A 27,890-nucleotide genomic window follows, 5' to 3' on the forward strand; every position below is an offset into this window, starting at 1 on the left:
ACTTAAATATCTTATTTTTCACGAAGTCATAAAAAGTTCATTCTTTTGAATAAATGAGGTAGTGAAAGCTTCACCGAAATTTGTAAATTTGTAAGAAATTTTAATTGTTTTAATAGATATATTAGGTCGGAAAGGTTTTTCTTTAACGATTATAATATATGAAAGCTTTTGGTATTCTTATATAAATTCTTTTTACCTAAGTTATAAAAAGTTTATTTTTTTTTTTTGGAAGTTAAAGTTCAATCAAAAGTTTCTATGAAAACTTAATTAAGCTTTATATATATTCAAAATGTGCAATTGAAAGCTCTTTATCTAAAGATCATGAATAAATGAAAGCTTTCGGTCTATTTAAATATATTATTTTTAATGAAGTCATAAAAAGTGTATTGTTTTAAAGTAGTGACGAAGTGAAAGCTCAATAGAAAGTTTCTATGAAAGCTTAGTTAAGTACTATATATATTAGAAATGTGCAATTGAAAGCTTTTTATTCAAATAACATAAATAAATGAAAGCTTTCGGTCTATATCAATCTGATTTGTTTTAAATCGTATAAAGTTTATTTTTTTCAAATATAAAGAAGAGAAAGCTCAAATGGATGTACTTTTCTAAGCACTTCATTAAGTTTTAAATATTTCGAAACGATGGAGATGAAAGCTTATTCTCTAAGAACCATAAGTAAGTGAAAGCTTCCGCGGTGGAGATTCCATGTGAATATTTTTTCAGCAATTTTATATTTTTCTTATTTTGGTTTGCGGCAGTGACGAAAAATATTTGTACTGCCGCCAATAAAACTATGCATATTCAGTTATATGCAAACAAATTCACTAAAATGAGAATTATTTTTATTGCACAGTTGGAGCCAATGCGGCACGCTTTATGCCTCACTGCGCGGAATCACCGCCAAACGCAGCCACAACATGTCTTTATTGAACGCCTGCTTGCCCGCCTATTGATGGCTGTTGTTCAATAGCGCAACTATTTGTTATTGTTGTTGGCTGGTTGTTTGTTTTTCGCTTTGTTGTTTGTTGATGCTGTTGTTTTCGTTGACTACATTTGGCATTGGAAAGCGCTGCGTTCGGGGGTTTATTGACCAATTTGGTGGCAGTGGCACCGCTACAATTGCCGTTTAACGTTTATCGGCGCGCAAGTGGCAAGTGGCAAGTCAATGCACCAACCTGATAGACAAACAACAACAACGACGCTGCGCCACAACAATTGGTAGTCCGAGACATTAAGCAGACAGTTGAATGCCAGCGAAGCTACTAAAGCGACTAGTGTACGACCGACTTGGTTGAGGCAGCGGCGGCGCTGTGGTTGGCGCACGGGCGGTGGGGCGTGCTGCATGGCAACAAAGTGGCATGAGCATGCGCTCATGTTTCGTCGATTATTTAAAATTAATTTGTGCGATTGTGGCATGCGTTGCCACCGGCATATTTACACATTTACCGCATGCGAGCATACGTGCAGCATTTGCTGTGCAACCGTTTTTGGTGGTGGCGGCCATAAAGTTGTGGCACTGGCCGCGTGCACAAGGCGGCAGCATGGAGCGGGATGAAATTGCAGAAATAAAATCAATAAATGCGGACATTCGGTTGCATAGGCAATTTGTATGTTTATATGCACGCGCATGCGCCGCTCTGTGTTTACATTGCGCTGCACGTGCGCCTGTGTGTATTTGAAATTTCTCTGAACCTTTCACTTGCCAGCACTTTATGGATTTGTGGTGTTCTTGCCACATGTGAGTTGATGAGCCGCGCATAGAAGGCGTTGCGGCGCATATTTCCCCACTTGCCACGCTGTACTCCACTACTGCTTGCGTTGTAGTTGCGCATATGCAGCCCGTGATCGCCGGACAGATTACTTGCGCGTCGGAACATTGCACGATGGATCGCTGCGAGAATCGCGCAAATCGTTTTAATCAATTGGCCACCGCTGTGCGGCAAGCGTGGTACTTTGTTGCCGCTGCCGCTATCGTTGAGGCGATTGACCGCGACGAATGCGGCTCTAACCATCATATTGCCGGCTTCGGCTGAACAAACGCTGGCAGTTATTCGGGTGTGTGTGTGTGTGTGTGCGTGCAGAGAGACAAATGCAATGAGTTTATGGTTTGGGAGTTTAGGAGTTTAGAGTTGAGAGCAGCAGGTGGTCAAAGGTATGCCTGTCACATAATTTTCTATGCTTTTTGGTTGCGCTACGGGCGCGCATTATGTTTACGTTCAGTGTTGTTGTTGTTAGTATATGCATTTCACAGAGACAAGTTGAATAATTTCCTAGATGGATTTGCCTATTATTATTGAGATTTTGTCAAAAGCGAAGATATTCAAATAACTTTGGAAGCTTAGCTTACATTTCTTACAGTTATTTTAATGCGCTAACGGTGAAACTGTGATATCGGATTTTTGTTTATGAAAGCACTTTGATTTTCTTTGGTATTATAACAGCTAAAACTCAAACAGTCTACAACAGGCAGGTGTGGGGTTAAGCGATCAATCAGGTGTGTTATATGAAAAATTATATAATGTTAAGCGATTTTTGAGGCGAATTCAATTAGTATAAAGTAATGCAGAGCGCAGTATAGAATATTTCTATTCATGATCGGTATATATGCTTAAATTTCGTATAACTTTTTGCAGCTGCTCAATTTTTTTTTACTAAGCAGTACTTAAGCACCGCAACATCGCAAAATTGTTGCCTACATTTCGGCGCAAAGTAAATTTTTCGTGCTCTAACAAATCATAATGTCAAAGTGTTCAATAAAGAGCTGTTTAAATTCTATTCCAGTTGACTAGCGACTAGACTACTGGAACTACAAGCGCAGCCAGGAAATTAGACTAAAATATTGGTAGTCGAAAAAGTCTTTTCGTATTTTGTTAATAGATGCCAACCACATTATGTCATACCATATATTGTTAGAAAGGTGAGATTTTAAGCTTAATTTAACCAAAAAAGTTAAATTTGCAGCTGTTCAAAAATGAGTGAATATTATGAACAAATTCGCTGTATTTTGAAGTATTTATATAAAAAAGGGAAGAATGCCACGTAAGCAACCAATGATATTTGTGAAGTTTACGGAGACGACGCCTGTATCAGTTGATTAGAAACACGAAAATACTTTTTCGACTACCCAACAAAAATAATAAATATTTCTGTATTTCTATCCGTTGAAACTGAAGCATCTTAATACTGCTTACAAAAGTGGCGCTAGAAGAACTCGCGTAATTAAATTAATATTCTTGAAAAATTAAATGTAAAATCACCGCAAGTATTTACACTTTCGTAAAAAAAATCAACTACATGCAAATATGGAAAAATGCTCATAAATCACTTTAGCGCGCCACGTGCAACATATCAAGCAACAAAGTGCATAAATTGAAAACCAAAAACAAAAAGAAAACACTTTTTGTCTCCCACTTATTATATATCACCGTTCAAACACATTCTTCATGTCATACAATAATATAATATATGTACATGTATCTTCTTCTCGAGCGCGCTTATCAACGCGAAAGCATCTACGCGCTGCGCCATGGCAAACGGAAAAAATCGCATCGCAAGTGAGATCCAATCGCAGCGCGTTCAATTGCACTGGACAGCAGCGCTTTGTGGCAGGTGAAATGGAATTTCCTAATGCATATTTACGAGGCGCACACAAACACACACCGCCACAACGATACACCGCGCAGGCATGCGCACCTAAACCGAAAAAAACTCAAATCGTATTAAATATGGCGGCAGCGTGTGTGCGAGATATGCGCTGTGTCGGTCATTCGATATGAAAATTTATGCATTCTGATTTTCTACGAAAATCTATTGCATTGATTAAGTGCTGCTGAGAAGCTGAGAATGTGAGCGAGCAGTGGCAGGCGTACAGCATGTAGTTGGAGGCGAGTGAAGTCAGATGAATATTGATACAGGTACATATGCATGTGTATTAATAATTTAAAATATAGATATCTGTCAGAATATGTAAAGTAGATTTAGAGCGCGCTGTATTTAAACAAAAAAAAACACACAAAAAAGATTAAAAAAATCTAAGAAATTTGAGCGTAAAACGCTAAACTAAAAATATTACTAACAACCAAACAAAAAATATACAAAAATATAAGAAAAAATTTCAGTTTCTATAGTAAATCGCAGCTGCAGTCACTAGCCACTTATAAAAATCAGCTGCAACTGGCCGAGTAGCGCTCAGGCGCGCCTAATTTCACAGCTGATTTCGTTACACTTGTAAATTGCCAACTGCAATTCTTATCTGCTAGCCGGCGGAGACAATACATGGTTTGGTTTTTTTGTTATAATTGTAATGTTTTGTATTACCCAAAACACCCGCCGCTTGCGCGAAAAGTTCTGTTCGAGCGCTAGAGCGTGTTTAGATTAGATAATGACCTCAATCTGCTGCTAGCCGCTGACATGATGAATGAATTAATGCAGCCATTAAATATATTTGAACATTTGTGCATGTGTATATACATATATACTTGAGTTTTTAATAATTATAACGGCTTACTGCTGCTGATTTTGACAGCGGCAAATCAATTTGGTTAAATTTGTAAAATTTATTTCATTTTAGTCAAAAAAGTTATATGCAAGAGCGAAGGCATTGAATGAAATTAGAAAAACATTTCTGATACCTACAATTTTTTTGTCAAAATTTTGATAATGATTTGGCAATAAATATCAGCAAGCAGCCAAGAATGATATTTCAGACAAATACGATTGACAAACTAAAATTAATTTGTGTTGACGGTCTAATTTAATTGTAATGAAATTGAACTGACAACTACTGCCAGCGTTTGCCAAGGACTGCCATTAAATTTGACATATGAAATAATGTTAAAATTTTGATAATACTTTGACAAAAATATCAATAAACAACCAAGAATGACATTTCACGAATTTTATTGACGAGAAAAATTTCTAGTTATTTTGTGTTGCCAGTTTGCTTTGATTGCTTTGACAATTCTTTGACAGCTACTTTCATCGGTTGCCAAAGATTACCATTAAATTTGAGGTGTGAAATAATTTAAAAATTTTAATAATGCTTTCACAAAGATATCGGCAAGCAGCCAACAAAGACATTTCACAAGCATTTGATTGACAAACTAAAGTTTTAGGTTTTTTGTGTTGACAGTCTGATTTAATTGCCATGAAATTGTCATTTAGTAATAGTGGTCAGCTACTATTTCCATCCATTGGCAAAGATCGTCATTAAATTTGACGTATGAAATATTGTCCAAATTTTGGTAACTTTGACAATAATAATGAATTTGATTCGCATGCAAAAGGTTTACATTTTAGTGTTGTCAGTCTGTTTTGATTACTCTGAAACTATTTTGACTGCAACATTCATTATTTGTCAACGACTGTCATTGAATTTGACGTTATGAAAACTGCACAAATTTGATTATTTTCTCTAGGTTTTCGGTTTGTGTCGAAGAAATGTGATCATAAATCGTTATGAAAATTAGTTGACAGTGTTTGACAAATTGGCTGTCAATAAATTTGACGTTATGAAAACTGCTAAAATTCGAGTTTTTTCATTGGTTGCCCGCTAATATTGAAACATATTGTTGTAAGTAGCTAAAAAAAATAAGTTGACAACATTTAACCATGACGGTCATTAAATTTGACATTGGCTCTTAATAAATTTGACGTTATAAAAACTGTAAAATTTCAAAAATTTTCACTTGTCGCCGGTTTGTTATTGAAAAATATTGTTATAAGCAGCAAAATATTAAGTTGACAACATTTAGCCATGACGGTCATTAAATGTGACATACTTTGACAAAAAAACCGTGTGATAACTATTAACAGCGAAATTCGTGATAACATAATTACAGTGGTTCTCAACTACCTAAATATCATGTTTCCTTCTAGTATTGCCATAATAATATGCTATATATCAAAATAATATTACTCAGCCACTTACTACTCCAGTTACAAGATCGTTGAAAGCTTCCGCATCAATAAATCGGCGAGCTTTTAGTGATTTGCATGACAAACAAATGGGTATAGTAAATGGCATAGTAATAAGAAGTAGTTTTGCGGTCGAAATGGGCGGTTGGTAAAGTCAAGGAAATGCAAAGATAAGTGAATGAGTCACCTTCGCGGCAGTTTCCGTTACATGGCCGATCCCTAAAAGCTTCCAGTAAATGAGAATTTGTAGCTGCTTTCAATAACAACTTGCAAGCACGCACATACATACATATATACCAATACACGCCTGCATTGGTCGCAGCGACCTTCGACACGGCGACAGGTGAAAAATATTAATTAACAATTAACTGTTACTTCGCGGCATGTAATCAGATACATACGAATACATATGCAAATTGAAAGTAATACTCTGACTAAGCGTGTGCGCATGCATGTGGGCGTTGCATGCGGCAATCACGCAAATGCATTCGCGTTCGCATTTGCGATCGCAATTTGCATGAGTTATAATTTACGCTTAATATTTTTTGTATCTGTTTAAATTTCCTTTTAATCGAGTGTCATAATTGTTAGCTCGCCACAGCAACAACAAAAACTGCAATAAATGCACACAAGCAAATGGCAAGCGCAACAAACGTGGCAAGCAAGGAGCAAGTGGGGCTAAAGCGCAGGGCAGGTGCAAGTGCTGTTATGTGTTTGTGTGTATGTGTGTGAGTTGACTGCGTCGGTATCTCTCAATTGGTTTATGGAAATTTCGCGCTGCTTGGCGCGCTCGTAACGCCGTACAGTAGCTGCAACTGCAACGGCTTTAGTGGCGATTAAAATACTCGCGCACTAATTGCTGCCGACGATTTGTTGGTGATTACAACAAAAATTGCTATGGCATAAAAAGCACTTGGGCAGTAAGAATTAAATGCGGCAAAATAATATAATAAAAGTTTGCGGCAGCAGCAATAATTGTTAACTCTGATGGTGGGTACGTAGAAAATGCATGACGCAAACGTTAGAGCAACCGTGCGACGGGCGTTCACATGCATTCACAGCCATACATATATATACATTTATGAAGATTTGTGTTGTTGCTTTTTAGCTGCATTGCGATATTTTAGTCATCGATTGGCTATTGGCGCCTGCGACGTGTGAAGTGGCTAACGGGGCCGCTGCTGCTGCGCTAAATTCAATCGAAGCGCAGGAAGTTGCTAATGATTTTATCGCATTTTCCCATTTTTTAGCGCAAACATTTTTATTGACATTTTTTGTTCGTGTTTAGATATGTTACTGAGTTTGAAGAAAAAAGTTTGCTTAGAGTTGCCAGATGTTGCTTATTTGTATATCAACCAGGAAAAAAGCATAAAAAAATTTAAGTTAGATTTAAACTTTTTAATTAGAAGATTAGATTTTACTTGAAATTAAAAAATAGTTTTTGTTAAATATTATTGAATTACGAAAAGAAATCAATATTTAAAATTATTAAATTAAAATAAAATAAAATAAATCAAAAAATATGTGCAAAATTTAAAAATTTATTTTTTTTTAATTTTTCTTAAAATTTGTTAAAATCGAAAAATTTTTAATTTGAATTAATAAATTTATTAAAAAATATTTTTTTTTTTGATAAATGGAACATAGAAAGAAATTGGGCTTTTAGTAAATTTTAAGACAAATTAGAAACATTAAATTTTTAAACTTTTCTAATTTTTTTAAAATGTTTTGTTCTCAATTTCAAAAAAAAAGTTTTAAAAACTTGTTTATTTTTTAACAATAATTTAATTAAATTTTTTAAATATTTTTACTATGAAAAAATGTGAGTTTAAAATTTTTAATTTATAAGATTTTATCAATTGACGGTGTAGCAGATTTTGATTATTTTTATTATTTAGAGTTTTGGTTTTTGATTACTAGAAAAAGCTTTTGAAAACTATTTAAAGTAAACAAATCATAGTAAACTATAAAAAATACTAAAGAAAACATAAAAAGAAAATAAAAAATATATTAAAAAAATTAAAAAAAAAATATTTTAAATTTAAAAAATTGAAAAAGCAGCTAAAAATAAACATTTTGATTATTTTTATTGTCTAGATTTTTGGTTTTCGATTGCAAGGAAAAGCTCAAAAGTTCTCTAATTAAACATTTTTTAAATAATTAAAATTTTTTGAAGAAGTTTAATATTTTTCAGAAAAAAAAATTTAGATTTTATGTCCCCAAAATAATTTTACATAAAATATTAATATCTAAATAAATAAACAATGTGCATTTTTATATCCGTTAAAACTTGTTTTTTATTTTATGAAGACCACCTGGCCACCCTGTTGCGCGAAAGAAATTTTGATTTTTATTAAAAATTTTCAAAAATAATTGTGATTTTTTCGATTTAAAATTTATGTTTTAATATGTGTCAAAAAAAATATGCTTTTTCAACTAAAAACATCGTCTTTTTTTGGTATCATCTATTTAACATTTTTTTTTAATTTTAATTTAAAAAAAATATTTTTTTCTCCCAAAAATAATTTTAAAATTTTTCATAAAATACTAGTATTAATAGTCATCAAAGTGCATTTTTATCGCTGTTCTTTTAATTATGCATAACCAAGAATTTTTTTTTATTTTCTGAAAACCACCTGGCCACCCTGCTGCGCGACATTATTGTGTCCCAAATAAATTGTTGCATTACAGCCATTAGCGTTAAATTATGCGCCGTTGAAACACGATATTTATGTAAAACATGTGAAATAATTTTATGGAAATGGTGTAAACAAAGCGCAAATGTTGCAAAGGTGTCAAAATTATAAAAAAAAGAAATTGACTTAATATATTATGAAATAGTATATAAAATATTTACAAGCATTTAATGGCGTTTAGGAATTAGAATGTTTAGCAGCGAGAACGCGTTCTAATAGCTATTGTTCAATATAATTTATTAGTTTCCTCCACGCAATTGTCGCGACAAGCAACAACTACACAACTAAGTACCCAGACTGGCCTTATGGTAGGCGCATAACCGCCGTTAAACAAAAATAAATTGTTTATAAATATGTAATGCATATATGTATGTTTGTATGCAGAGCGAGCACGATTTCGCTATTAAGATGGCGAGCTGATTCAGAGCCCGAAGCGCTGTAAATAAGTCATTAAAATCGCCGCTAATAAATGAGAGCAAGCTTATGCTTTTTATATTGATTGCGCATATGATAAACGACTGCAGACAGCTGCGCGCTGTAAATAGCTGAGTTGCAACAACAAAAAAGTGTTATAAATTATCAAAAAAATCCGAATGTTTGCAAACGTTCTCATTACGCGCTGCACTGCAGTTAACGGCTATTATTTACAAGCGCTTATTAATTTGAATTCCTAATTAAATAATTAATTTTAATTGCGTACAGACAAGCATATTTCGTCGTTGCTCAAACATGCTTAATTCGTTTGCGAATTTTTTGCTTAATTTCTGTGTGAAAAAGTGCGCGCATGCGTTTTTCAAATGGCCGACACATCGCTCTGTGCCGCAGCGCTGCCCAGGCATGTGGTACTTATGTGTTCTCGACTTTGTGTGACACTTGTGTATGCATAACTGCTTATGTGCTTACGTGCTTATGTGCTAAATGCCAGCAATTGCCAGCCAACCAATTGCGCGGCGCAACAGAGACAGCAAGCGTAAAAATATGGCGCACGAAATATCGCTCAGTCTCAGTCGCGCGAACGTTAAGTTAACTTAAGTCAAGCTGAATGCAATGCATGTGTGTAGTTAGTATGATTAAATTAGAATTCACAGCTTATTCTTGCTTAAATTTGTTTAACACACACGAGCGTAAGAGTGTATGAGCTCGTATAGAAAATGAACTCACACAAACGCTGCACCAATAGAGTTAACTGTTGCCAATGGCTGCTTCGGCGTTGGGAAAAAATCAAGAAATATAAAAAATTCGAAACAAAATTAAAAAAAAAAATATTAAAAATTAATTTAAATATGAAAAAAATTAAAAATTAAAAAGAAATTAAAAAAATTCAACAAAAAAATTAAAGAAAATAATTAAAAAATATGTACAAAAAATTAAAAAAAATAAAAAAAAACATCTAAACTAAATTGAAAAAGTATCTAAATTAAACACTTCACTTTGTTGTTTGCTAAAAAATTCACTGTGTTTTTTTCTGCGCCAAATTTTTTGTTTGCTTTTCTCATAAGCATTTTTGTTGTACGCGCCATTGCATTTTTCAGGTGCTAATGTGTGAAAAAACACACAAAATTTCCATAAAATATTAAATTTCAAACGCACACAAACATATTTGGCTCTATCGCTGCTGCTTTTTTGACATACTGTGCTTAGAGCTTGCTTCAGTGTGCAAATAAAAGCGGCTTAAGCTCACTTCATGTAGATTTGAATATGAGTTTGAGTGCATGTAGCTTGCGTTAGAAGCAAATTTGTGACAGAAAACATTAAGATATAATTTTAAAATAATTTTTGAATATTTTTTAAGGTAAATATTTGGGTTAAAAAACATTTGACATTTGAATAAAGTTTTGAAATTAAAAAAAAAATCTGAAAAAATTAAGATATAATTTTCAAATAATTTTTATATTTTTTATTTATATATTACGGATTGAAACATTTTTTTACATTATTTAAAATTTGTTGCGGCAGTAAAAACTTTCTGAGGCGAATTGTGTCCATCCATCCATACAGTGTTGTAATTTAATATTAATTTTCAAGATATTGTCTAAAAAATTGAAATTCAGTAGTTGTCAGCTGTGAGAAAAGGAACAAAAAATGCCCAGATCAAAGTCACAAAGTTCAAAAAGCACAGCGCAACCAAAGAGAGGAGCTAGTAAAGCAGCACGCTAACACTAAAAGCAGCAGCCTGTGACAGCGCCGCGCATCCAATAAGAATATGTAAAAAGCAAGTAACAGCGACACGCATGCGCGGCACTACTTTAAGCCCTGCAGTCGAATTTAGATAATAAAATAGCGGCACAAGAGTAACAACACAAATGCGAAAACAATAATTATAGTTAACGCAACGACAGCGGTAGCGATAATAATAATAGCAACAAACTTGTAATAACACCACAGCCGGTTGAACGTTGGTTGCGGTAGCGCGGCAAGGATTTCTAGTCTGCAACACCGCGCTGGTTGCCACAACTGCAACGCAGACGGAAATTGAGATATTTTTTATAAGTTATGAGCATGCGCACGTCGCAGTCACCTCAGCGCGTCTAAGCGGATGCCCAGTTTGTTGTTGCAAGGTTGCACGCTTTCGGTGATGCAATAACTTTTTATCATACATTTTAGCCGCTGCTTAGCTGTGTGTGTGTTTGTGTGTGCTTTCGCGAAATTCGCAATTAAGCTTGATTAGCTTTAATCGCTTTTTGATATTTATGGGTTTTCATTATCATTAAATTCATTGGCTGCAAACTGTGCGGAGCGACCACACCAGGACCGCGCTGGCGGCCTCCACAGCCGCACCAACAGCATGCGTTGCGCTATCAATTGCTCTGCGCTTTGATCACTTTGGCTACCGTGTGTACAGTAGCCGTTATGTACATAAGTGTGCGGTGGCTACCGCGCGGCGCGCATTCTGCATCTGCATTTCTGCGCGCCAACAACTTTGTCAACGTCCGCGGTGTTGGGCCGCGCGACAGCGAATAATTGCCAGGCAGCAGGGTGTAACTGCAGTGGCAGCGGCGGCGGCAGTAGTAATTATTCATAGCCGGCAAAAGCGGTTACATTGCAGCCATTGCTTTCGTGGATGCTGGCGGTGACGGTGTTGCCGACGCTGAAACGCCCCGGGCTAATTTGTTTGCCAGTTAATTGGTATTGCGGCCATTGATCAGCGTTGGCTCGGTGTGCGAGCCAGCTGCTGTCATGAAGGGACAATTTCCGGTGCCGCTCCCATTTGCTGACACAAGCAGCTATTTAAACTATTGCACTCTTTTTTTTGCTCAAGCGTTGAAGCTTTGCAAATTTCAAGCGCATGCGTATTGTGTTGTGGTGTAGTGCACTTACCTTGGCTGAGCTCTCCAGCGGATTCCAATAGACAGCGATGGCATTGTGGGAGACCTCCTCGATGCAACCAACTAGGCCGACGGAATTTTTCGTATCTGCAAGTAGGACAACAACAACAGGCAAATTAATAATTGTCGCATGGGGAAAGGGAAAATTTTAAATGGCGCGGTAAATGACTACTTTAAGAGGATATTAAAGTACTTAAGTGAAATGACTATATCGATTGGCCATTAGGGGACCTCTAAGGAGCGCAATTTGCATGGTTAAAGAATAAGTGAGAGGTTAGTAGTTGGTTTTAAGGTTTTTCAATGAAGTTGAATGCAAAAAAAAACTAAAAATTGTTGGCAACCCTTAAATTATAATAAGAATTAGAAAACCTTTTTTTTAGAAAATTCATGAAATTTTTGTTATCTGCGTATTTATAGTATTCTTTTCTTTTAATTATTAATATTGGAAAAAAATTGAAACCCGAAAATTAAAAAATTAAAAAATAAATATTATTTAAGCTAGCTAACCACAATTTCAATACAGTTTTTTTAGTTAAAAAAATGTTGAGTATTTTTTACAGTTTTTTTTTAATTTTTGAAAGTAACAACTTCTCGCTAGTTCGCTAACAAATCAATTTTACCATGTTTTAAAAAAATGTTTGCATGTACCGTTAATTCGTGAATCATTTGTTGACTTATAAATTTTGCTCTCCAACTTTTGTTGCTTATTTTTCCACTCCAAAACGCAGAAGCACCTCTGCGGCTTGGTCAAGAACGCAAGATCTGCGCTGCGTTGTAAGACAAAACAACAGTTATGAAATTTAACATTTACCGTTAAATTATGAGTCGCACCACTCATTAAATGCCACATGTTTATAAGCAGCATGTGGCATAAATTATGCACGCACACATACAATGCATTACAGTTATTAAACAGCAGGCGCTTGTGTGTTGAAGGCGCGGGTGGTGCGCCAGCGCGCAGAGGGGAGTCACAAGGCGCATAAGTATTTGTAGAATTAAATATTCTCATATGAAAATTACAACATTTGTCAATTTAGTCAAAGTGCCACATGCCATATGCTGTATGTGCACGCGTATGTGTGCGTGCGCGTCCCATAAAACCAATGGATGAGTATGCGCACGCGTAGCACCCAATTAGCAGCGCGGATGAATGCACCGACAACGCAGCTGGTGGGCATGAAAAATGGCATAAAACTTGCAACAATGCAGTGCGGCAATGTGTGTAAATGTTGGCCACTTTGTGGTAAGTATGCACAAAACACATTGGAGTGCGGCGGCCAGCCAATGTTGTTACACCCCCAGCCAGCCCCAACCGCGTGAGGCGGCTAGGCGCGCTTTTAGAGTTTTGTGCGCTTGAGAATGTTGTGTGGCTTGTGCTTGGGCGCACACACACAATTGGCTAGCCGATCGATTGGCCGGTCATGTGGCCGCGGCGCTTATCAGTGGCAGCAAATCGTTGCGGCTTGCAACATTTCACAATCAATAGTTAGAATTCAATAAAGTTTTGTAATTTACAGCGAATTAAAGAACGGCGAGGAAGTGAGGAAAAAGTATGTGCGTAGTTGAGCAAAGTGTCTGGCGCAGTGTTGCTTTTGCTTCCTCTGTCGTTTAGGCATTTTATTCAGCTTTTAGTTGCTGCTGATAAGCATCACTGTGGCAAGTTGTTAATTTTTACTTTTAATGACTATCAGAAACGCATTTGTCTAGACAACAATAGCAAGCATAATAATTTCGTAAGAATGACAGCTCAGCTCGGATGATAAATGTGCGTTGTTGCATGTGGCAAAAATGTAATTTTATTGCAGCCAGTACAGGCTCAGGATGCTGTGAGGTTAATCTAATGGGAAAATTTTAAAAGTAATACTAGCAATTTTGTGAAAAAGTTGTTTTGTAGCAATTTGGTAGAGTTTTTTAATGAAATAAGACAAAATTTATTTTAGTAATTTTTTTTTTTTTTAATTTTGAAAATTTATGGGAGGCAATTTGTCGCTTAATTTTTTTAAATTTCATACAAAATAAAAAGTATTCGCTTATTGTATTTTATTTCTGTGAAATATGTCATAAAGAGTCGCTTTGAAAAAAATAATTTTTCAAAAAGGGTCGCCATGTTAAAAAATATTTTTTCAAAAAGGGTTGCCATGTAAAAAATATTTAAAATAATTCGTCGATTGGTTTGTTTTTTTCCTTTTGAGTGTTTAATACTCGACTCACCTGCATCTAAAATGCGCTGTTTAACCGAATGCTGCCGACTGTGCCAGAATTGCCAAGCTTTGATTTCATCATCGGGGCTCTTCTCTTCACGGAATATCAGCATAATAACGCTCTGTGGATGAAATAAGATTTGCAAAATTTTAATAAATTGTATAATATTTTAAAATTGATACTAAAATGTTTAAATATTTTTAAAGTTAAAATTAAATTTTATAAAAAATTTACATTTTTATAAAAAAAAAATTATATTCGCCTTAAAATTAATACTAAGGTTTTAATAAAAATTCTAAATATTTTTAAAAGTAACAGTAAATTTCATAATAAATAAATATAAATATAGACATTTAAAAAGAAAAAAATATTTTTTAAAGATTTATGCAAATTTTTTTTTCAATAAACGCATGTTAAAATTTTTATGAAAAAAAAATTTTTAATATTATATTTACTGTTTTATACTTATGCTTTATTTTTAAACTTAATATTTTTTACCCTAAAATAATAAAAAAAATATTTTTATAAAAAAAATAAATAAGCTTTAAAGTTAATACTAATAGTTTTATAAAAACTCCAAATAATTTTCAAAAGTAAAAATAAACTTTAAATAAATAAATATAAATACTATTATTAAAAAAAATAAATTGTTTTTAAGATTTACTAATTTTTTTAATAAAGAAACACTAAAATATTTATAAAAAAAGTAATTTTTAAATGTATTATAGAAAGTTTTTTATACTAAACTTATTTTTTATTTTTAAATTTAATTTTTTTAGCTTAAAATAGTGAAATGAAAATTATAAAAATTCTAAATTGTGTTTAAAATTTATACTAAATTTTTTATATATTACATTATAGCAAAATTTCTATACTAAACTTATTCTTTATTTTTAAATTTAATTTTTTTACCTTCAAATAATAAAATAATATACTTTTATAAAAAAATAAAGTGGCTTTAATATTAATACTAAAATTTTTATAAAAATTCTAAATTGTTTTTAAAATTTATATTAATTTTTTATTTAAATAAGGAAATACTAAAATTATTTTTAAAAAATTAATAAGTTCTAACTTATGCTTTGTTTCTAAAATTCAATATATTTTATCTTAAAATAATAAAATAACATATTTCTGGATTTATTATAAATAAAATAAAATTTATATGTAAAAATATATCTATTTTGTTTAACATTTAGACACTTCTTGGAATATTTGTGTTCCTGAATATTTTCATATCATATCAAATTTTTCCTCCAGTCGCGCTTAGCTGCGTTTAATCCCGCTATTCTTTACTAATCCTCACAACCCAATTAACAATGAAAGGAAAATTTATTCAATTGCTTGAATATGTTATGGAGTACTCGGAATTTATGAAGCAAACGGCGTTTTTCTCTAACAATTTATGTGGGTACCCTTTGCGCATGCGCTTCGTCCTAGCTCAAACGAAATTTTGGCATACGCGTTGTGTCGTAACAACAATTCCACGTGGGTTGCTCCATTCAAAGATGCATTATTATTGTAATTTTATACACATATTTATGTGCATATGAATATAAAAAGAGTATAAAAACGCGTTTAAAAGAGCGACAAGGTGTGTGTTGGCATGTTATACTTTTGTTGTGAAATGCTTGCTTCAGCGCCCTTTTCAAAAGTCAAAAAATAGTCATCATCATAATTCACACATAGGCGAGTGTACCGACATGCACATGCACACATATCAGGGGAAAATAAAACTAGTAATGCACACACACACACGCACTAGTGTGACGCAACCCTCGGCTAAAGACTGCACCTTTGCCTTAGTCAGCGCTCTAACGCGCCGCCGACTTTGTCTTCTCAGCGTTTTTCTTACGAATTTGCATTTTTATTTTCAGATATTTAGGACGGCAGTCAGAAAGTGTTACGTTCATCGTATAGGATTGTATTTTTTGTTTTTGCTTTTTCGAAAATTCACGCACAATTGCAGCGCTCACGCGCACGCATCCTTATCGTCAACGTGCGGAAGCTGAGGTAAGCGCGTTGTGCGGCATAACCAAACACAGGTGTGTGTGTGCCTATGCATCTCTTTAACCGGATTCGCTACTGTGCTCTCGAAAAAAACTGTTTTCCTTTAATTCCGTGATTTTTCTTTCCCCTCTGCCGCGTGGAATCTTCAAGTCGTTTCCATATTTTTTGCTTTTGTTGTTTTATTGTCTGCGCGCATCTTTAAAAATTTGCATTAATTTCTTGTGACGTTCAGTTGGCTGCCTATGCAGCTATAAAGACAGTGGTGAGTAGTAGTAGGGCGCATTAGGAAAACAAACATAAATTAATTTTGACACTTTCGCCTCGCGGCTGCGCAGCCGTGCTGCTGCCGTTGCATTCAATGCCGCCGCTGGCGTTGTGCGCAATCAAATTTATTGGATTTTTATGTAAATAGTTAATATGCATATGCGTCAAATGCAGCATGCAACACTAAAAATGCATTAGGTTGACATTGGCAGTCGCTTGTTGTTGCCGTGGAGCGACTATCGCTGATATAGAGTGAAGCGCGTTGGGCGTTTGGAAATGAAAGCGGCTGCAAGTTTGGCGGCAAATGTTGGCGCGGCAAGGAGTCTACAGAAACCCATCTAGCCCGGAACTTGTTTTGGAATTAATCTGTTTTATTTTTATTTTATTTCGTCTTTTAATATTTTTTAGTTCAATTTATTGGCACATTATTGATTTTATCAAAGAAATCGGCATTTAAAGTTTAACTGCTTGTAATTGCTTTACAGTAGATTACAATTTTCCAGCAATATGATATAAAAAATATGACAAAATTTAAGGTGCGTCTACTCGGCGGCAGTTTTGTTGAAAAGTGGGTTGTTTATTGAGCAAAAAATATAAAAGTTATTTTTTTGAAAAGAAATCAATACATTAGGAAATTTATTTTAAAAATTAGAAAAAAAGTAAAAAAATTTAAATTTTTATTTTAAAAATATAAAATTTTATTTTAATAATTTTTAAATAAAAATTAAAAAAAAGTGATATTTGTTTAAAAATATTTTTTTGTTTTAAATTAAGAAAACTTATGAATTGTATAACAACTAATTTGTATTTAAATTATGAAATCAAAGTTGGTTGTTTTTTGTTAATTCTTTTTGTGAAAGTTTGACTTAATCTTAAAAATTTTTAAATTTTGTAGGAAAAAAATTATTTAGTTTTTAAGTATAATTTTTTTTTTAATTTTTGTGTCCATATTTGGCTTAAAAAATTAAAATTTTCAATTATTTCTTAAACTGAAATTTATTTTTTTTTAATTTTTTTTAATTTTCAATTAATTTTTTAATTAAAATTATGAACTTAGAATTTTGTGTTTTTTACTTTTTGTTGCAATAGTTTGATTTAGACTTAAAAAATTAAATGTATTATTTTGCGACTTATAAACACCTCAAAAATTTGCGCAAGAACCGCCCACCGTACGTCGTCGGAAAGTGCCAACAAAGTGAAAATTGCGTGCGCAGACAACTTTTTGCCAACGGCATGCGTACAAAAACGCCTAAAAACAGCGGCTAAAGCTAAAATGCTATTTAACAACAGCGTTTACAAGACATTAGTTATCTTTTGGAATGGTCCAATTAACCCCTAAAGTGTCGCATTGCCTGTCGGGCGAATTTCGCTCGGTCACTACGCGTGAAAGTTGCAACAGTTAGCGCGAATAACACGCACACACCCGAAAAACTGTTAATAAATGCTGGCTGGTCCACCAATTTCACCGCTTACGCCAGGGGGCAATTTGAATATTATTTTTACTCGAATGTTTTCACAGCTTTTGCTGAGTGTCGGCGACGTTGTTGTGTGTTGAACAAACAAATTGCGATTCATAGCTGCTGCAAGCTACATTTGTTGTTGATTTTGTATGATTACAATAAGCTGTTGTTGTTTTTCTTGCATTTGACGAACGGAAATGCGATGCCGCAGTGGCAGTCGACTCCAATTACTCGGAAGCGCTTGAGCACCGCATAAGCATAACAATGAAAGCGCGAAAAGAAAACAGAAACGGTGCAGAAAGCATGCGCTTGGAAGCGCTACAGTTGCCGACAGTTATCCTGGCGCAACAATCCTTCTGCGCCACTCGGCGCTCATCGCTCGGCGCATTTGCATATCATTCAGTTCAAGTATCACATAACAAAGCTGCTGTGCCTGTATGCATGCGTATGTGTGTCACTTTATGGCTGTCGGCTCATTCGTCATGTCGTCTTATCTGATTGATGAATGCTCGACATAGAATTACAAAAAAAAAAACTGAAGAAAAAGAAAAAACAAATGCGAATGTGCTGCTTAAGGCAGGCCGTTTTCTTCTGCCAAGGTTGAGGTCCTGTGCAAACATTCTTAAAATTCAAAATTCAGTTGCCTCTGCCGCATTCATCTCGTATTCGTAATCGAAATAAGCACTTCGCATTTGCATTTGCCACTGATTGATATTCAAATGCTGACGCAAAGACAAACAAACTAAGAAAGTGGCATAATAAAAAATGTACAAATCATCAGCTATCATTCATCATCATCATCACCATGATCGTGATCGTCAAAGACAGTCGGAGCATTAGTTGCCAATCGCCACTTCTGCCGCTGGTGTATCCCTTTCAGAGGGTTGCGCCGTCGCTTGGCAAATATTTGCTCGTGCGCAATCCTTTTGCCTACTGCCTGCGTCCGTCCCCGTTATCCTTTTGCAATCACTCAACTGCTACTTTGATATGCAATACGGATAAGCCGTGCAATGGGAGCGCATCAAATCGGCCCGCAGATCTTTGCATAGATATAGCGCTTAAGTTAAACTGATCGGTGGCTGTCTACAACAATTAATCATCATTAAAATTGTAACCCTTGCACTTTCTTTGCCCTTACTTTTGCATTTGTTTAAATAAGAAAAAAATGACTTAAATTTTGCTTAAGTTTAATTTTCTCATGCTTCTCACTTGGGTTGCACATATAAGTAAGTGTATAAGTAAGTGTATAAGTATGTATGTATGTACACCTACCTTGACAGTTGTGTTCTTGATGGGCTTATCTGGATCGGGCACATACTCCAATGTGATGCCGTAGAATTGTCCTTTGTTGATGTATGTGATGCGATCATCTTCGCGTCGCTGTGATGAACTGATTGGACTCTCCAGATGGTAGCGGAAGCCGACATTGCAGAAGCTGTAATAAGAGGGCAAAACAATAAAAAGATTAGATGATGTTTTGAAGTTTTTACTTTCTACTTTATTTTCAGATTTCACTACTTTATTTTACAGATTTTAGGTTCTATAAGAAGAGGTCGCTACGACTACTTCTTAACCAATATTAAAAAAAAATATTCTAAATAATTTTGTGTATTACTGGAAAATTTATAAAAAAAAGTTTCGTTAACACAAAAAAAGATAGATGGAAGAGATACAAAATAATGAAAGCTTCCATACAAGCTTTTTGGAAAAGTTTGTCATATAAGCTTTCTGTGAATTAATAATGAGCACGAGAACGTTTTGGCGAGCTTTCAAAGTTTACTTTAAAGTATATTGGCAATTTATTACAACTCAATAATACACAAAAAGCTTCAGAGTTTTTTTACTTTAGGTACATACAACAAAGGTACTTTTAAAATTAAAAATTATTTTTTGAAAAGATAAAAATAAATGAAAGCTTTAACGTAAGCTTCCGCACGAGCTTTCACACAAGCTTTTTGGAAAAGTTTGTCGTATAAGCTTTCTTTGAAATAGTAATGAACACGATAACTCTTTAGCGTGCTTTCAAATATTACTTTATAGCATATTGATAATTTATTGCGCTTTAATAAAACACAAAAAGCTTCCGGCTTTTGTAATATTTTGTTTCAATTATATTCATGTAATATGATAGGTGTATATGCAACAAGCTTTTAAGCTTCTAAGCACATTTCCAAAAGCAACTATATAAAAATACTTACATTTTTGGTATTTGTATTTTATCCGCATCATTTTGTCGTCCAAAATCATGCCATGGCCTCGAGCGTGTGGCGCCATTCGGCGTCGAGCCGCCCAACGATGTGGTCGGGCTATTTTGTCCATGAACGCTCACGGCGCCGCGTTGTATGCTATTCACCGAGACTGGAATGCCGCCATTGCTGTCCAATAATGTGCCAGAAAGTTCTGTATAGTCGAAGGACTGTATGCCGGCCAGACACGAGATGATAAAATTATGAAAAGAAATTAAAGAACGAAATAATAATTTAGTATACATGTCATCACACAAATTAGCAAAACTTTCTGTAAATTTTTGTTAAGAATTTTATGAAATTTGGGTTCTACAAAAACTAGAGAAATAATACCGACGATATGGAGCAGCAGTTGCAACAATGGCCCCATCAAACAATAATGACTACAAGGATAATCAGAAGGTAAAACATCGCTCATAAATCAACAAACAACACACAACAACATACTGAAAAAGCACACGGCAGCAGCACTACACACAGCGAAAACCGCAAAACGATAAAAAACAAATATAAGCGTTCAACACTAAGCATACAACGATTACAGAAAACACATGTACAACAACAACAACAACCACAAAACAACAATTCGCAATGACTACAAAAAATCATAAATCTCAGTAAAGCGCTTCCAAGCTTTGCCAAAATAACAACTACAACAACAATACAGCAACTCTACAAAAACTACACAAACAACATACCAGCAAACACACACATGCATTCAACCCAAATACATTTCCAAAGCTTGGAAGTCCTTTTTACACCAAATACATTCAAGGCTTTGGGCAATGGCGATGTCATGAAATAGCGTGGAAGAGAGAGAGAGTAAAAGAGACAGAGCGTAAAATAATGGGGTACAACTTTAGTTGAGGACGGAGTGTCGAAAGCTCATATCAGCTGCTGTGCTTACACGCCACAGCTAAGAGCTTTCACAAGACTTTCGAACAAACTGTGCAGCAAAAACAAAAACAAAACATAAATAAATATCAATTTACTGTATTTTCATTTGTATGCCAAACACTAACACATACCTGGTGTATATTATTCTGATCCCTTGGTGTTATCGCATCAGCGCCAATACCCGAATCCGGACTCGGCAAATCCACCGTCAGTCCAGCAGCTGTGATGGTCTTAGCATACACCGGTGTACCGTTCTTCATTCCCCCCGTATTGGCTGTGGTGTGCGATGGCATGCTGGTCACGGGTGCTGCGGACGTGGTGAAGCGTCCCTCATACGTGGTGCCCGGATGTGGTGGCTCGCTCTCAGCACCGCCATACACGATATTACGTGGCGCCTGTCCATAGCCAGTCTGTGTGTCGGCCGTGGTGGCTGTGGTATAGAATTCGCGGTAATAAGGCTCTGTAATGAAGGTTGATGTCGGTCCGCCCGAGGTGAGGCGTGTGGTGGTGTACATGCCATAACCGTCGGGTGTGATGTAGGGACCGGGACTGGGTGTCTGTGCGTTGACATTCACATTATTCGGAACGCCAGCGGAACCGGGTGCATTGGACTGATGAGCGCCCTGTTTGACATATCGCAGATTTTGGTCGGAATGTAGTTTGCGTTGGTAGCGGTTACATGTTGATGCAGGAGAAAGAGAAAAGTATGAAATATATGTTTAGTTTTCAGTTTCACCAATTAGTAAATATATATTTATAAAATATTATGTCAGTCACAGTAAGTGTGTCGTCGTACGTGTATATTTAGAATGAAATTCGTTTATGGTTGTATATATTATGTGCAATCAATGGGCTCGATAAGCCGCTTAACAGTCTGTACTTTACGTTCACACATTTCGTTTTGCGGCTTTTAGCAAACGTAGGTGTGGCATTGGTTGCGCTAGCGCCGAAATCGCCGAATTCCGGTTACGCGTTGACGTGCTAATTGCTACAAGTTGACAAAGTAACAAAAATCGAACGCTTAATCAAACGGTGGCGGGTCGCTACAGCCATCTTGCCAGACCATTAGCCATACTTGCTGATTTCGGTCTTTTCACTTTGCCCTTCCTCGCTGCTTTCAGCGCTCGACGGCGGTGCTTCGATTCTTCTGATACTCAGCTTCTCAGTTATGGTTGATACAACTTTTTTGCCGCCGTTGTATATAGTTTTTTATGCTCATAAAAATTTGTGTGTTGTGTATGTCATGCTCTCCTTGGCGCTACTGCAGCAGCTGACCGTTTATTTGTCTTCTTTGCCAAAAGCTGCCCTAACCAGATTCGTTGAAAAGTGAAATTATCCGCTAATAATTTGGTAATTTGTCAAATGACGGAAGGTCACTTGCGTCCGAGACACCGGCAGTGGTGTTGGAGTGCCGTCGGTGGAAGACAAGTCGCGCGTGCGCAGTCTCTTTTTTGTTTGCGATTTGCTTTTGTTCTTTTATTGATTGCTTTTCACTAATTTGCATACTTTGTTAGTTTTTTTAAGTTTTGTTAAAAGCGTTTTGCGTCAAGTGTGAATGTGAAGAATGCTTTTTTTGCATTCTTATGAGTCCATAACTGCTTTATGACTAAATTTTGTGTCTAATTTACTAAGAAGACGAGATGTCTTCTTCAGTCTTTCCGGTCTTTTCATAATGTTTACAATAATTCGCATTTGATTTATGCTCGTTCACACTCACCTGCAAGTAGATTTGTGTGCCGCCACTGGCAGCGTACATTGTGTCAGTTGTTGGACTTCCAGGACTAATGGGCGGTTCTTTAATTTGTATGGTCGTTTGTGTTGGTGATGTCGGTGACTGCACAACTAAAACCTGTGAAATTGAATTTGCTTGTTTGAGTGCATTCACTGAAGAAGAGGAAGAAATGATGTTGCTTGGTGGATTGGAGGTATTTTTGGGGGGACAGTAGGCGAAATAAAAGTTTGGAATAAATTGAGGCAAATCAAAAAATGAAAATATGCAACCATTGTGTATGTATTTTTGAGGAGGAGCATAGCATAAATATACATAGAGTGGATATATAGCGACGTCGATGCACACACGCACTCCCATAGGTCAAACGAAATTATAGATATATAAAATTATTTTAATATATATAAATATACGAAACATGCTAAAATAAAGGTTTAAAATGCATAAAGCTTTCAAAGCAACAAAGGCTTTGTTTAAGCTTTTCAGAGTAAAAAAAGCTTTGTTGAATTTTGAATTGAATTAACTGTTTTCGAAAACTAATTACTACAAACTTGTGCTTTCACAGCACCAAAGGCTTAGTTGATGCTTTCGTAGCTATACAACTTTTTTCGAGCATAAATTTTATGAAACAAATTTAATTTATGAAACAAATTTTATTTTGGGAAATTTTCTTGATTAAAAGCTTGATCTTTCACGGTGGCGAGAGCTTTTTAAAAGCTTTCATAGCAGAAAAAATTTTTCGGCATGAATGTTTTGAAACTAATTTAGTTGTTCAAATTTTTTTTATTAAAAACCTGATCTTTTACGGTAGCGTGAGCTATTTAAAAGCTTTCATAGCCGAATAATTTTTTTTAGTATGAATGTTATGAAACTAATTTAATTTTTGAAGATTTATTTGATTAAAAGCTTAATTTTTCACGTTGGCGAGAGCTTTTAAAAAGCTTCCAAAGTTGAAACAAAAATTTTTGAGCCTGCATTTAATGAAAGCTATTTAATTGTTGAAACAATTATTTACTACTAACTTGAGCTTTTACAAGAACAAATGCTTAGTATATGTTTTCATAGCTCTTAAACGCTTTTTGAGCATGAGTTCCATGAAACTGTTTTGACTTTTGAAAATAAAAATTTTCTGTAAACTTGAGGTTTCACACCAGCAAAAGCTCAGTGAAAGCTTTCACAGCACTACAATTTCTTTAGTAATAATTTTCAGGCTTAATTGAAGCTTGGGTAGTTTTCAAATGTTTTTTGTAGTACGAATTTCATGCAACTTCTTTAATTAAAAAAATATTTATTACAAAATAACCTTCTTCTCCCAAAGGACTTGAAAGCTTTGAATTTTTTTAATGAAAAATTAGAACAAATTAATGAAATGAGCAAACCAAAAGACGGCTATATAGGAAAGCTTTCATTGTTGTATTGATAGTGCAAGAATACTAATGAGCAAGCTCAAGAAATGGAGCCTAATCATAAAAGTACATATACCAAAAAGCTTTTTTCTTCCAACTGCATATATATTTCCGTTTTTATTTTCAAAAATTAATAATGAAAAAATAGTATTATTTTATTTTTCAAATAAATGAGTTATTGACTCGCTAAAATTTTGTGACCTAGCGCTTAATTAATTCACGAAGGGCCTTATTTGCATAAAAATTCAATATATAACTGTTAATTACAACTTCGCTAACACATATAATACGACTTCATTAACAAATTGCAAACGATTTGCATTTGAGTGCTCTTTGCGCAAGTAACTTATTGCAATTATACTGATTGAAAAAGAAACACAACTCGTTGATTATTAATGGATTTTAATGCAAGGCATTTAGTCAGTATTGACGCTGACTGCAATAAAACCAAATCCGAAAAATATATGCGAGCCAATGCTGATGGCCGAAAATTATTATGCCTATGTTGGCTATAATTTTAAAAGCAAAACTAAACATTTTTTCAAACTAAAGCCATATGGAGTTATGCAATTCTTGTGAAAACGCTATAAAAAGCCCGCCTCCTTGTTTGAACTGTCCGATTCATGCTAATTAAGTGCCTATTTGAAGTTTTGAGTTTTTTTAAATTGTGACAATTAAATATAGTTGTTGTTGTTGCTGCTTTGCATATTTCTGGCCGCGTCCACGCAACACAGCCTATCCAATCAAAACTGTCGCGCAATCAAATAAAATTGGTTTTCAATTTTCGCTGCTGTCATAAACAAGGCAAGAAATACAAATAAAATAATTTCGTATATTAATTTGCTATGATGGATGATCAGTCAGTTCCACATGCATGCTCAGGCATGCGCATGTGTATGTGTGTTCCGTGTGTGTGCTATTATCGGCGCTGAAGTGGCGCTGCTGACATTTGTAGCTGATTTGCTTAGTTGACTAGCCTGGCTACACCGCCATACTTAGGTAAGGCTATTGATGCTGCTATTGTTGTTGTTGTTGATTACACTTTACGTGCAGCTGCTGCCGCTGCCCGCCGCTGACCGCTGATTGCGTGCCGCGCTGAAACGCCACAGCAATGCGGAAGGCCAGCAGTCAACGGTCAATAGCCAAGAGCCAAGCGTCAGCCGTCTGTCCGCGTACGAGTCAAACGCCGTTGCTGGTTAGCCGCAATTACGCATTGGCAATGATTAATTGTGCTGGACCAGCGTTTCATTGTCATGAAAATCCATAGCAGGCCCTCTAACAAGCGCGCCGCTCTCAGCCACCCTCGTCCCCCCTCTCATTCGCGCTTTTGTTTTCTTGTGCGCGTTTAACTTGCAGTAGCAGACGGACGGCTGGCTTATGGCGCTACTGTTTGTCTACTTATCTATTTATTTTTGTATATTTTTTAATGCCATGAAATTGTTGTTGTTGACATTATGTGAGCATGTAATTGAAATGAGCTTTTTTTCGAGATTTTATTGAATTTTTTTTTCTTTGGGGTCAGTCGCGAATGACGAATTTCGGCAATTGTTGCTATGATTGATTAGCGTTAAAAGCGACAACAAATCTTGGCTTGTTACTAAAACGATTATTGCAAAATGTAAAAACGTGCAAAAAACAGAAAAAAATATTAAAAAGAAATATGGTAAAAGTAAAAAGCGAAATGTGGTTAGGGAAAATTTTTTTCGAAATATGATTGAAAGAAAAAGACAAAAATATAAATTATAATAAATAATGAAAAATTAAAATTTTAAAAATGAAAGAAATAATTAAAACCTATTCAAAAATAATATTGAAAAAAAATTAAATAATAAAATTATAATAAAAAAATATTAAAAATAATTTTAAAAATATACAGAAAAATTGTATGTAAAAATGTGAAAAAATTGCCAAAAAAATATTTAAAGTAAATATGGTGAAAAAGAAACATGATAAAAAAGAATAAAATACAAAAAATAAATTATAACAAATAATGGAAAATTTTAGAATAAAAACAATGATGAGAAATTTGTTCAAAATAAAGTTGAAAAAAATATTAAAATGAAAAAAAATTAAAATAAAAAATTATATAAAAAATTGTATCTATGAATGAAAAATTAGTTAAAAATAAAGTTCAAAAAAATATGTAAAATGAAAAAAAAAAAAATATGAAATAAAAAAATTATAAAAAGTAAAAAAAATAAATAAAATAAATTTTATGCAAAAATGTAAAAAAACTTCCAAAAAAATATTTTAAATAAAAAAATAAAAAGATATAAATAACAATATATAATAAAAAATTTTAAATTGAAAGAAATAATGAAAAATTATTCAAAAATAAAATTAAAAAAAAAAATTGTAATAAATAGTTGAAAAAATATTTAAAAAATCTTTTATGTAAATTGCCAAAAAAATTATTTAAAATAAATATGGCGAAAAAGAAATATTATAAAGAAAAAAAATATATGAAACATTGAAAAATTAAAAAAATAATAAGACATTATTCCAAAATAATTTGAAAAAAAAAATACAAAAAAATAATAATTTTAATTTATTATAATTTTTAAATAATTAAAAATATATATAAAAAATCATTTAAAATATTGACTGACAGTTTGTATGTTAAGAAATGTTTTTTAAGTATGAAAAAAATTTATGTGGCATAAAAAATGAGGTAAATAATATAACCAAAATAATTAATTAGTCTCAAACTATTTTGAAAAAGGAAAAACAAACTGTATGCAAATTAATATTTTATCGCAAACTTGTTAGTTGAAAGTTTTCAGAGTTGTTTGAAAGTAGCAAATATTTATTTTGATAATTTTGTTGTTGCTTGAGGTTGTCAGATAATTTATTATTTTCAGCAAAATATTTCAAATTGCGCGCAACGCAAGGATCATTTGCAATATTGACAATATAATGACATTTAAAGTCAAACAAACTAAAGAGAGCGCCTTTGGAGCAATTATAAAATCTTTTATTTATATATATTTTTTAATAAAAATATGTTTTTCTTACTTTCCCAAAGGTAGACGACGATATGGGCTTCGGTCTCTTCGACTAAACAGCTCAGCTTTAAAGTTAGGCTCCTTCTACTTTGTCCCAATACCACTACACTACCTTCTTTTATGCTTATAATCCATGATGTATTAGAAAAGCATTTTTTAAAAATAATTTACAACACCAAATGAAATTTAAAAAATGTCTAATTCAAGTCAAAACTTGCAACAAACAACTCGAAATAGTCGACGAGAGGCAAGCACCTGCCGACATTGTAGATATTAACGGTTTTCTATAGCAGCGCGCACTGGACGCATAGCTTGCTAATTGTTGCCACAGCTCGCTCGGTACGCTACATTTACAATTGCAGCAAGCGCTAGACTCAAATCACAGCTATTTTTAAATTTTGAATTTTTGTGTTTTTCTAATTTGTCTTTGTATTCCCCGGAGCTATAACGCTTGCATTGACTGCGCCCAAAATGCGCGCTTTAACGATGTGCCATGCCCGTGCTTGGGTGAATTTCAAAATTTAATTCAAACAATTTGCATAAATTAAAAGCAAAAAAAAAAAAAAATAAATAAAAAAAATGGAAAAAATAAAGCAAGTCAAAGCGACTAAAAGAAGATTAAGATTGACGGAGATACGAACCAAAAAAAAATAAAAACAAAAACCAATGGAGACAAACCGAAGTAAAGCAACAACAGCAAAAAATGTGATAAAATAAAATAAATTAAACACAG

The 27,890-nt window shown here is 34.1% G+C and overlaps 1 protein-coding gene across 5 annotated transcripts in view; it reads right to left on the minus strand.

Annotated features, from left to right (window-relative positions):
* The window catches only part of LOC126755255 (protein grainyhead), a 295,720-nt gene that overhangs the window by 37,297 nt on the left and 230,533 nt on the right, over window positions 1-27,890 (minus strand). For 4 of the 5 annotated variants that reach the window (XM_050467678.1, XM_050467679.1, XM_050467681.1 and 1 more), the window contains 6 exons: window positions 22,735-22,866; window positions 21,149-21,640; window positions 20,073-20,290; window positions 19,147-19,309; window positions 14,150-14,261; window positions 11,931-12,025 (listed from right to left, as the gene is read on the minus strand). In XM_050467678.1, the coding sequence (XP_050323635.1) occupies window positions 11,931-12,025; window positions 14,150-14,261; window positions 19,147-19,309; window positions 20,073-20,290; window positions 21,149-21,640; window positions 22,735-22,866 (1,212 nt within the window). The remainder of the gene's footprint in view (window positions 1-11,930; window positions 12,026-14,149; window positions 14,262-19,146; window positions 19,310-20,072; window positions 20,291-21,148; window positions 21,641-22,734; window positions 22,867-27,890) is intronic. The other variant, XM_050467682.1, reaches the window with a different exon arrangement.

Source organism: Bactrocera neohumeralis, chromosome 4, assembly GCF_024586455.1.
Source record: "Bactrocera neohumeralis isolate Rockhampton chromosome 4, APGP_CSIRO_Bneo_wtdbg2-racon-allhic-juicebox.fasta_v2, whole genome shotgun sequence".
Taxonomy (NCBI): Eukaryota; Metazoa; Arthropoda; class Insecta; order Diptera; family Tephritidae; genus Bactrocera; species Bactrocera neohumeralis.